The sequence below is a fragment of the Symphalangus syndactylus genome, chromosome X (assembly GCF_028878055.3).
Source record: "Symphalangus syndactylus isolate Jambi chromosome X, NHGRI_mSymSyn1-v2.1_pri, whole genome shotgun sequence".
Classification (NCBI taxonomy): Eukaryota; Metazoa; Chordata; class Mammalia; order Primates; family Hylobatidae; genus Symphalangus; species Symphalangus syndactylus.
The window spans coordinates 81,985,996-81,998,821 of record NC_072447.2 but is presented as its reverse complement, the minus strand read 5'-3'; the positions used below and the strand labels follow the sequence as shown (position 1 = coordinate 81,998,821).

General features: G+C 39.8%; 1 protein-coding gene across 1 annotated transcript in view; it reads right to left on the bottom strand.

Moving 5' to 3' along the window:
• SLC16A2 (solute carrier family 16 member 2) overlaps positions 1-12,826 on the bottom strand; it is a 116,541-nt gene that overhangs the window by 12,629 nt on the left and 91,086 nt on the right. Inside the window, exon 2 of the mRNA XM_055268400.2 lies at positions 175-319. Coding sequence (XP_055124375.1) covers positions 175-319 — 145 coding nt within the window. The remainder of the gene's footprint in view (positions 1-174; positions 320-12,826) is intronic.

Below are 12,826 nucleotides of genomic sequence, written 5' to 3'. Positions count from 1 at the left end.
GGGGACCCTACCTAGATGAGTTCACTGGATTCAGAATCCAGGGTGCAGGATCTTTAAGGGCGCTACAGGGCCATAGCCACAGGGGATTCTGCAGTGAGAAAAGTAACCTAGCTAAAGCCCAGAAAAAAGCCAACCCTCAGCCTTGGGGAAATAACCACCAACTCTTAGCCTTACCTGGTGAAGGAGCTGGTATGGAGGCCAATGAAAGCAACCGCAGCCCCCGCGGTTGCTGTGATTCGGCAGCCCAAACGGTCAGTGAATATACTCACAATGGGAGAACAGAAGAAGATCATACCCATCGCGAGGGCTCCTACCCATGCTGCAGAGAAAACATGTGCAAAGACACTTTAGCTTAGTGTAGTGCCTGGTGGTACTGCTGGCATCTCAGCTCTTCTTCTCTGGCCTTTCACAGGGGGCATTGCATTAGTCTGCATTGCCAGCTTGCTAGTCCCTGATGATCAGAGAGTTTTGCAAGAAGAGACTAGATATAAAACGGGATTCTATCACTGGGGTAAGATTTGGACTAGTCAATATTTCAGGCCTTTCCAGGGATGCTAAGCCAGATCTATAGCCTTAGGTTCTAAGCCACTGGCTTCAGGGGCAAAAAACATCGGGGTTAAGCTTTCAGGAGCTAAGGTCAGGCTTGTCTCCAGCATTAGAACAACCCTGTGACGATGATAAGACTAAGGAGCAGAGAAGGCCACAGACAAAACCCTCCTGGAATTGTACTAGGATACAAGGCAGGTTCATGTGCCACCTAAAGATTTCTAAGGACACTGTGCAAGAGAGTCATGTAACCCTCATGGTGAAATCCATCATCAGAGCCCATGTTTGGCAAATTCCTGATTTCAAACTCAAGAAGATATTATCCTGTTTCTAAAGGCTCTTAAGTGTCTATAACAATCCTCACTAAGGAGGAAGGAACTTGCCCTTTTACTTAGATTCTTCCAGTCTGTTTCCCTTTGCTCAGCCCTCAGAAGGAAAGTTCAAGCTTTTTTTTTTATTTCGTCTGAAGGCTGTTATCAAGTTTCATCTTGAGCCTCTCTTTTCTCCGCCAAATAATCTTAGTTCCCTTAACTTTTCCTCTTAGCTTTAATTTCTAACTCTGAAATTAATTTCAGAACTCTCCTTTGAACACTTCCAACTCTTCATCATCATCATCAAAGAGCATTCACTGAGTGACACATGAGCTAGGCACTGGGCCAACTTCTGGCTCTCTCCAACTGTGGAGCCCCAATGGGCCAAAGGAGCTCAGTCTGGGGCTGGTCAACTGGCTGTGTCTCTTACCTCAGTACCAAATATGTTGCTCAGCTCCCTATTGGGAATCTTTACTTTGTTGGAGCCCTACCCTGAGCCCTCTCTGCCTGGCTTCAAAAGTACTAGCCTGGGACAGCAGGAGATCTTAACTTTTTATCACAATTTCACCTCTTACCTTGCCATTTCATCTCCTATCAGCTGTGAGATCTTGAGAAGTCACACAGCATTTCTCTAATCCTCAGTTTTCTCATCTGTGAAATGGAGATTAAAATTTCTGCTTGTGCCTGCCTCAAACATTTCTTTTTCTTTTTCTTTCTTTCTTTCTTTTTTTTTTTTTTTTTGAGACAGAGTCTCACTTTGTCCCCCAGGCTGGAGTGCAGTGGCCCGATCTCGGCTCACTGCAAGCTCCGCCTCCTGGGTTCACGCCATTCTCCTGCCTCAGCCTCCTGAGTAGCTGGGACTACAGGCGCCTGCCACCACGCCCGGCTAATTTTTTTGTGTGTTTTCAGTAGAGACAGGGTTTCACTGTGTTAGCCAGGATGGTCTCGATCTCCTGACCTTGTGATCCGCTGATGATCACGGCCAGGCATGGTGGCTCACCCCTGTAATCCCAGCACTTTGGGAGGCCAGGGCAGGCAGATCACGAAGTCAGGAGATCGAGACCATCCTGGCTAACACGGTGAAACCCCGTCTCTACTCAAAATACAAAAAATTAGCTGCGTGTGGTGGCGGGCGCCTGTAGTTCCAGCTACTCGGGAGGCTGAGGCAGGAGAATCGCTTGAACCCAAGAGGCAGAGCTTGCAGTGAGCCGAGATCTCGCCACTGCGCTCCAGGCTGGGTGACAGACTGAGACTCCGTCTAAAGAAAAAAAAATCAGATATAATTATATGTATAAGAGAACTTTGTAAATATCAATAATCACATCATGTTTAAAAATCAATGCAAAATGGATCGTAGACTTAATGTAAAACTTACAACTATAAAACTTCTAGAAGAACATATAGGAGACAAATCTTCCTGGCCTTTGGTTAGGCAAAGATTTTGCAGATATTCACAAATAGTATGATCCATAAAAGAAAAGATTTGATATATTAGACTTGATCAAAATTGAAAACTTCTGCTTTTCAAAAATAGTTATGAAAATGAAAAGGCAAGCCATAGACAGAAAAATTTTGCAGCACACAAATTCTGACGATAGACCGGTATCCACCATACAAGAGTGAGTTGACTCTCACAATAATAAAGCAAACAATCTAACTTAAAATATGGGCAAAAGAATTGAACAGAGATTACACAATTACACATGTGCACATACCTTTATGATATGAATAGTAATTAAGCATATAAAAAGATGCTCAACATCACTAATAAGTTGAGAAACGCATATTAAAACCACAATGAGATAGCCCTTACCAAGAAAGGCTTTTTTCTTTTCTTTTTCTTTTTCTTTTCTTTTTTTTTCTTGAGACAGAGTTTCACTCTGTCTCCCAGGCCGAAGTGCAGAGGCACAATCTTGGTTCACTGCCACCTCTGCCTCCCAGGTTCAAGCAATTCGTGTGCCTCAGCCTCCCGGGTAGCTGGGATTACAGGCGCACACCACCATGCCTAATTTTTTGTATTTTTAGTAGAGATGGGGTTTCACCATGATGGCCAGGCTGGTCTCAAACTCCGGGCCTCAAGTGATCCACCTGCCTCAGTCTCCCAAAATGCTGGGATTATAGGTGTGAGCGATGGTGCCCAGCAAAGAAAGACTTTTACAAAATGATAATACCTAATACTGGGGAGGATATGGAGGAACTGGAAATGTAATACACTGCTGGTGGCAATGCAAAACAGTACTCACTTTGGAAAACAGTTTGGCAGCTTCCTGTGAAGTTAGTCATACATTTACCATGATCCCGAAAACCCACTGCTAGATATTAACTCGAGACGAATGAAAACTTATGTTCACACAAAAACCTGAACCTAGATGATTACACTAGCTTTTTTTCATAATTGCCCAAATCTGGAAACAATCCAAATGTACTTCAACTAGTGAATGGATAAACAAATGAATACACATTAATACAATGGAATACAACACAGCAATAGACAGGAATGAACTACTGAAACTTGAACAATCTCAAAGGCGTTATGCTAAGTAAACGAAGCCAGACTCAAATTATTCCTTCCACTTACAGGAAATTCTGGAAAAGACAAAACTATGGGGACAGAAAAACAAATCAGTAGGTGCCAGGAGGAATGATGAGGAAGACAATTGACTACAGAGGGGCATGAAGAAACTTTTTGGGGGTAATGAAAATGTTACCAAGTTTCATCTTGAGTCTCTCTTTTCTAAGCTTTATATGTTATATATCTTGATTATGATGGTGGTATTCTTTTGTCAAAATTCATAGAACTGAGCATGTAAAAAGGGTGAATACTACCATATGTAATTATATCTCGATAAATCTGATGTTATTTTTAAAGGTGGGGAGAAGGTGAGAAAGCAGAAAGTGCCAGTTCAAGATCTCATTTATGATATATGTATCTTTATTCTGGCCAGAGTAAAAAAGTAGCTCAGTTGTATTGTCAAAGAGAAAGAAATAATTAAATTTAGCAAATCATCTTACTGACATTTTATAACTAGAACTCACCATTGTTTGGCCCTTCTAAATGTCTATCATATAATGAAAACTGATTATTATTCTTATAAGGAATTTTTTGTACAGTCAAAGAAAGTTTAAATTGTGTTTGATATAGCTTTTAAAAATTAATCTATTTGGTTTAAAAAAACATTTTAAATTGTGAAATAATTATAGATTCACAGGAAATAGCCAAGATAGTCCAGAGAGGTCCCATGAACTCTTCACCAAGTTTCCCCTTATGTAACTATAGTATGATATCAAAACCAGAAAACTGGGGGTGGCACAATATGTACATATAGTTCTATATCATTTTATCATGGGTAGATTCCTGAAACCGCCATTGTAATCAAGATACAGAACTATTCCATCACCACAAAGATCTCCTTTGTGTTACAGTCACATTCAGCCCACTCCCCCACCAGCCATAACTCCTAGCAATCACAAATTTGAAGAAAGTTATATAAATGGAGTCATACAGTATGTGGCCTTTTGAAATTGACTTTTTTTTACCCAGCGTAATACCCTGGAAATACATATTTGAAGTGAGTTTCTTATAGACAGCATATAGCTGGGTCATGATTTTTTTTTCTATCCACTCTGCCAATCTCTGTCTTTGAACTGATATATTTAGATCATTTACATTTGATGTAATCATTGATACATTAGGGCAATTTTATTTTTATTTCCTCTTTGTTTTCTGTTTTTATTTTCTCTGTGTTCTTTTATCCTGCCTGCCTATGGGTTACTTTAAAAGTTTTTAGAATTCCACTTTATTTATTATGCTTTTAAGTGTGTTCCTTTGTATACCTTTTTTAGTGGCCGCTGAAAAATGTACTCAGAGAAATCACATTATATGTATATAATGGTATCACATCATATGTATACAACATCGTTGGTGTCGACATGTTACTAGTTTGAGAGGAGTGTAGAAACCTAACCTCCCTTATACCTCCTCACCCTCCCTCATTTATAATAAAATTGTCTTAAATATTTCCTCTACATCTATTAATAACCACATTAGACATTATTATAATTTTTCTTCAACTGTTAAACCTAATATACAAAACACAAAAGGGACCAGGCACTATGGCTCATGCTTGTAATGTCAGCACTTTGGGAGGCCAAGGTGGGCAGATAACTTGAGTCTAGGAGTTTGAGACCAGCGTGGGTAACATGGCAAAACTCCAACTCTACAAAAAATCAGCTGGGCATGGTGGTGCACACCCATAGTCCCAGCTACTCAGGAGGCTGAGGTGGGAGGATCACCTGAGCCCAGGAGGTTGAGGCTGCTGCAGTGAGCCATGATTGTGCCACTGCACTCCAGCCTGGGTGACACAGTGACAGCCTGTCTCCAAAAAAAAAAAGAAAGAAAAAAAAACACAAAAGGAGAAGAAATCTAAATCAATTATATTATAATATCTGTTATATTTATGTATAATTTTACTTTTTCCACTGTTCTTTCTTTCTGATGTTCCAAGATTCCTTCTTCCATTGTTTCTTTTCTGGTTAAATAATTTCCTTTAGCTATTCTTTGAGGGTAGGTCTGTTGGGGACAAATTCTCCTAGTTTTCCTTCGTTTGAGAGTGTATTGATTTCCTCATTCCTTCCTGAAGGATATTTTCACTGGACATACAATTCTGAGCTAAGAGAGCTTTTATTTCAGCACTTTGCCCTCCATGGTTTCTGATGAGAAATCTTCTGTCATTTTAATTGTTTTTCCCCTAGAGTTAAGGTGTCATTTCTCTCTTACTGTTTTCAAGATGTGTGTGTGTGTGCGTGCACGTGCATGTCTGTGTGTTTAGTTTTTGAAAGTTTGACTGTGATGTGTCTTGCCTAGAGTTCTTTGAGTTTATGCTCTTTGGTATTTGCTCAGTTTCTTAAATCTACAGACTTATGTTTTTACCAGAGTTGGGAAGTTTTCAGCAATTATTTCTTCAAGTATCTTTTCAGCCCCGCCTTTTTCCTCTTCTGGGACTCCTCTGATGACAGAAATGTTAAATATTTTGTTATAACCTCACAGGCATCTGATGCTCTTTCCATTTTTTTCAATCTATCTTCTCTCTGTGGTCCAGACTGGATAATTATTATTGTTCTGCCTTCAGGTTCACTGATTCCTTCTTCTGTCTTCTCTCATCTGCTGTGGGGCCCATCCAGTGGGCTTATTTTATTTTGGCTATATATTTTTCAGCTCCAAAATTTTCCATTTATTTCATCTTTATATCTTCTATTTATCTGCTGAGACTTAGTATTTTTTTCATTTGTTCCAAGTATGATCGTAATGATTTGTTAAAGCATTTTTTGATGGCTGCTTTAAAATCCTTGCCAAATAATTCAATTTCTGTATTATCTTCATGTTAGTGTCAGTTGATAGTCTTTTCTTGTTGAAGTCAAGATTTCCCTGGTCCTTGGTGTGTTTCATGATTTTCTATTGTATTCTGGAAATTTTAGATATGAGACTCTGGATCTTATTTAAATCTTGTGTTTTAGAAGGCCTCTTCTGATACTGTACCATTGAGGGACCACTTCATTACTACCAGATGGGGGTGGAAGTCCAGGTTCCTTGCTTAGCTTCTATTGACACTCTAAGAAGGAAGGGTACCTTGTTATTTCTGAGCAGGGGTGGGTATTCAATATCCCTACTAGGCTTCTTTTGATATCTTCCTGGTTGGGAGGAGTAGGGGTTCCTTGTTACTGTTTCCCATGTGGTCTTACCTCAGTGAGTGATGGTGAAAGTCCCAGTTTCCTACCTGGCTTTCACTGACACCACCTTGGCACCTTGCCAGGAGTGGGAGAGGTGGTTGGAGGTTATGCCCGGGCAGGGGTGAAAGTCCAGGCTCCCTATGTGGTCTCTACTGACACCATGGGGGAGGGGTAGGCCTTGTTACTGCTGAGAGGGGAAGAAATTCCTGGCTCCCTACTAAGTTTTCTCAGCATGGGAGGCGGGGAGGTTGGAGCACCTTGTTACAGCTGGGTGAGTGTAGAAGTCTTGGCTCCCCAGTAGGCCTTTGTTGGCAAAGGTCAAGTGGGGTGCATTTTTTCCCATGGTGTTAGGCTGCAGTAGAGGGGTTATTGTTTAAAGCTTTTTTGTTTTGCTAGGCTGCCCCTTTTCCCATCTTTTGGCTAGACAAATCAAGCTTTTTTTTTTTGTCTGCTTCCATTGGCATTTCTTGGTTGCTGGCTTCTTCAGCTCCAGGTCTAAGATATGTGAAGCAAAAAGAAAACTCAGGTTTTCTGTTACGTTTTTTCTTAGATCCCAAGTTTCCTAGCCCATCTGCCTTCTTCTCTCCACTTTTCAATCTTGTTACATTTGTTTTAGATATAACGTCCAGCATTTTTAGCTGTACTGCATTGGAAGTATAGAGAAAAGTGCCTTAATATAGTTTTTAATATTAAATGTATATTTTTAAAAATGAAGTAATTCATATGTTATATTAATTTATTCAACAGTTATTTAACATTCTCTCTGGCCCAGACACATGTCTATCCCATAGGCATTCAAGATGTTAAATGAGTGACATATGGTATTTGACTTCAAGGATCTTACAGTAGAGTAGGGAACACATTGTTTTTTTAAGTAGGGCAATAAAATTTATGAACCTCATGGTTCAAGGCCAGAATAAAATTTTCTATTTAAAGATTTTCAGAGAAGTCAGAAACTCCAAGTGAGAGAAAATTTTCTATAAAGGGAGAGAAAGGTAATCTAATAGCTAGATTGTGACTGAAGAAGAATAGCATTATATAAGAGAAGTGACTTAAGGGACTGTTAGTGGGATAGATTATCAAAAAAATTTTAGTAAGAGAAAAATAATCAAGCAATGACTATATTAAAAAAGAAGAACTAATAGTGATGATAACAATTATGGTGACAATTATAACCATATTGATAATAGATAGGTGTTATTGGGTGTTACTGGTTATCCTTTACCTTTCTTATATTCAGTTTCCCATTTTGGAAAATGCAAAGAGTAGGTAGAGGTTTTCTAGAATTCTAACAATTCTTGGACTCAAAGCTAGGAGTTTCTTTTGTTCCCCATAATTACCCCTGCTCGTATATGGGGAAGACAAAGAGATTTCAGTGAAGCAGCTGAGATATGTGGGAGAGTTGGGTGGATTTCAACAGGCAATGTACAGACCTATCTTTCTAAAGAGACTTGGAAAAATCAGAGGTGGAACCTGATAACATTCCATCAAGGAGAAAGCATTATTTTCAATCCACAGTGCCTAAGTGCTGAGCAAGTATCTGATTCCTGACTAATAAATTTTGTGTTCAACAGATCCTTGGATTTTGAGGATGAACTATTATAATTCATATAATTCAATGGTATAATTATTATACCATTCACACTTTTCCTCAGTGGTTCCCAGAGTTATTTTCAACCTTAACCTTCCCCTCTCAGCGGTAACAAGGCCTACCCCTCTCTTATGGTACCATGGTGTAAGACTTGGCCCCAAAAGGCCTGTATCTAAGTGAACTTATGTCTGTATTCAGCAGGCACCCCTACTTTCCTCCTCAAAGCACCCATATCTAACTAGATTTCTGTTGGACCTGGGCAGCACAAGGCCAGAACTCTGGCTTTTCCAGCACCATCCTGGATCTGTTGGCCCTCAAGCTTCCTCATCCTCAAAGTCTTTTTACTCAAATACTCAATTAGTGCCTTGGCTCCTTATGCAGGCACTCAGGCTAGCGTCTTTGAAGTACAGGAGACTGCTCAGAAAATAATTCAAGTGTGAGACCAGATTCCTCACTCCTTGGCTGCTGAAAGCCAACCTCTCTGAGTTATCCCCCTCTGAGTTGAAAGAGAGAGAGGGGGTGCTCCAAGAGCCAAACTCTCCAAATACATTACAAGCTTTCATAAATTCCTGTTATTGCGGGGAACTAACAAAACTCAAATGAGGGAATGATGGTGCAAAGTCAAATAAGGGTCAAAGCTAGGTCAAGGGTAGATAGGAAGAGAAATAAGGTGGGTGACACAGGGGCAGAGATGGCTCTATTCAAGAGCCCCTACTTCTTGACAAGATGCACAGTACAGTGAGAGAATAGCAAATAGGATTAAGAGGCCAGGTTCTAAGGCTAAGCTATCCAACTGCTATACCCAGTGCTAAGTGGAGAGAATGGCACCATGAATTGGATTCTGTGTTGCCAGAAATATTCACTTGCTTCTGCCCCATCACCACACATCTTCAGAGTTCCCAGAACACGGTGATGTGTCCACATCTAGTTTGGATAGATGGGATAGTTGGAATGGTATTGGTTTGGCATGGGGACAGTATGCGGTAGGTGGCAGGCAGCTCAGGACTGTGATGACTTATGCCAGCACATCCAGCCAGGTGGTGGGCACGCATTAGTCAGATGACTGAAAGAATTGGTGAAACATATTTAAAAGGATGATGTAGGTGAAAGCACTTCAGGGGTCAGCTGGGGAGCTCCAGAGGGAAGAAATGCAAGACTCTGTTCTTCTTTGGGGACTGAGATAACAGGAGCCCTTATCTCTGCAGCTCACCAGAAGAGTGACCTCCAGCTGAGCGTCATTTATTAATTATTTCCCTGGCCTTGGGCAGGGCCCAGAGTTAAGTGCTACATAACTGTCTGTCCAGTGAATAGATGAAACACTCTTGCTCAGAGAAGCTTCTTTCAAACCTTTTTCCATTTTCTGGCAAACACTGTGTTGAAAAGCTCTTTCTTCCAGCACTCAGACACTATAAGCCCATTTACTTTGGTAACTACTCACCATCCGTCCATTGTGTCTAGAATTCTACTTCATATTTCTAGCAAATCTTTATTTTAAAAGTCCAAAAGTACTTTCATATTTGTCCTGGCATTGGGTCCTCCCAGTATCTTACTTTTTTCTTCATTATAATGTGATGGTGTTTTTCTGGGGGTGGCACAGCAATACTAGAAAACATTACTTTCCAAGCATTCCATATCTAAACAAATCGCGGCTGGGTGCGGTGGCCCACGCCTGTAATCCCAGCACTTTGGGAGGTCGAGGTGGGTGGATCACTTGAGGTCAGGAGTTCAAGCCAGCCTGGCCAACATGGTGAAATCCTGTCTCTACTAAAAATATACAAAAAAATTAGCCGGGCGTGGTGGCATGTGCCTGTAGTCCCAGCTACTCAGGAGGCTGAGGAAGGAGAATCGCTTGAACCCAGGAGGTGGAAGTTGCAGTGAGCCGAGATTGCACCGCTGCACTCCAGCCTGGGCAACAGAGTGAGACTCCGTCTCAAAAAAAGAGGAAAAAACTTCATGATCAAGTGTGATTTATCCTGGAAATGCAAGGTTAGTTCAACATTCAAAAATCGATCAATGCAATATGCAGTTATACCAGACTTAAAATTAAAAATGTATTTATAATCATCTCAACCAATGCAGAAAAAGCATTTGACAAAATCCAGTATCCATTCAAAATTTTAAAAAAACTCTTAGCAAACCAGAAATACAAGGGAACTTTCACAACCTGATAGAGGGCAACCATGAAAATCCTATAGCTAACATCATCTTGTGAAAGACTGAATGGTTCCACACTACGGTTAGGAATAGGGTGCCAGATGCAGTGGCTCACACCTCTAATCCCAGCAATTTGGGAGGCCGAGGCGGGTGGACCACTTGAGTCCAGGAGTTCAAGACCAGCCTGGGCAACATAGTGAGACCCACTCTCTACAAAAAATACAAAAATTAGCTAGGCACGGTGGCACGCACCTGGAGTTCCAGCTACTCAAGAGGCTGAGTCAGGAGGATCACCTGAGCCTGGGGAGGTGGAGGCTACAGTGAGTGTGATCGCACCGCTGCACTCCAGCCTGGGCAACAGAGTGAGACCCTGTCTCAAACAAACAAACAAACAAACGAACAAAAAGGATAGGAAAAGGATGTCTGCTCTCACTAATTCTATTTAACATTCCATTGGAGGTTCTAGCTAATGCAATAAGACAGTAAGAAGACGTGGGAGGGTGGGAAGAGGGAGAGTAGCAGAAAAGATATTTACTGGGTACTGGGCTTAATACCGAGTTGATAAAATAATATGTACAACAAACCCCTGTGACACGTGTTTACCTATGTAACATATCTTCACATGTACCCCAAACCTAAAATAAAAGTTAAAAACGAAAAAACAAGACAATAAAAAGAAATAGAAGACACACAGGTTGGAAATGAAGAAGTAAAACTGTCTTTATTTACAGACAACATTATCATTTACCTAGAAAAATCAAAGGACTCTACAAAAAAAATCTACTAGAACTAATAAATAAGCTAAGCAAGATCTCAGAATATACAAAGTCAATATACAAAAACAAATTGTATTTATATATACTAGCAATGGATAATTAAACATTGAGATAAAAATACCATTTGCAATGTCATCAAAATTTGTAATACTTATGGATAAATTTGTTTTAAAACATGTCAGACCTCTATATTGAAAATTACAAAAAGTTGCTAAGAGAAATTAAAGAAGACAAATAAATGGAGGGATATATATTGTTCATGGGTCAGATGTCAATTTTCTCCAATTGTTCTGTAGATACAATGCAACCCTAATTAACATCCCAGCGAGGTTTTTTTGGTAGAATTTTGCAAGCTGATATTCAAATTTAAGTGTAAAGGAAAAAAACATAGAGTTGAGAAAACAATTTTGACAAAGAATAAAGTTAGAATACTTATATTATCTCATTTCAAGACTTACTATAAAATTACACTGTTGGTAGGAATGTAAATTAGTACAGCCATTATGGAAAACAGTGTGGTGACTTCTCAAAAAACTAAAAATAGAACTACCATATGACCCAGCAATCCCACTGCTAGATAGTTATCCAAAGGAAAGAAAATCGATATGTCAAAGAATTAAGTGTACTGCCACGTTTATTGCAGTACTATTCACAACAGCCAAGATATTGAATCAACCTAAGTGTTCATCAACAAATAAATGGATAAAGAAAATGTAGTATATATACACAATGGAATACCATTTGGCCATCAAAAAGAATGAAATCCTGTCATTTGGTATTTGACTTTCTGTGCTAACTTATTTCACTTAAGATAATGGCCTCCAGTTCCATCCATGGTGCTGCAAAAGACATGATTTCATTCTTTTTTATGCTTGAGTAGTATTCTGTGGTATAAATACGCCACATTTTCTTTATCCAATCATCTACTGATGGACACCTAGGTTGATTCCATGACTTTGCTATTGTGAATATTGCTATTGTGAACATTGTAATTGCTATTGTGAATATTGCTATTGTGAGTATTGTAAACTTTGCTATTGTGTATATTGCTGCAATAAACATATGAGTGCAGGTATCATTTTTGTATAATGATTTATTTTCCTTTGAGTAGATACTCAGTAGCAGGGTTGCTGGATTGAATGGTAGTTCTGCCTTACATTCTTTGAGTAATCTGCAAACTGCTTTCCACAGTGACTGAACTAATTTACATTTCCACAAACAGTGTATAAGTGTTCCCTTTTCTCCACATCCTTGGTTTCCTGCATATCTACATATGTAAAAATGCATCAAATTATACACTTGAAATATATGTGGTTTACTATTTGTAAATTATTCCTCAATAAAGCTTTGAAAAAACAAAAACAAATCACAGATGAGGCTGGGCACAGTTGCTCATGCCTGTAATCCTAACACTTTTGGAGGCCGAGACAGGCAGATGGCTTTAGCTCAGGAGTTCAAGACCAGCCTGGGCAACATGGCAAAACCCTGTCTCTACAAAAAAATAAAATAAAATAAAAATTAGCCAGGCGTGGTGGCACAGGCCTGTAGTCCCAGTTACAAACAACCCCATCAACAAGTGGGCGAAGGACATGAACAGACACTTCTCAAAAGAAGACATTTATGCAGCCAAAAGACACATGGAAAAATGCTCATCATCACTGGCCATCAGAGAAATGCAAATCAAAACCACAGTGAGATACCATCTCACACCAGTTAGAATG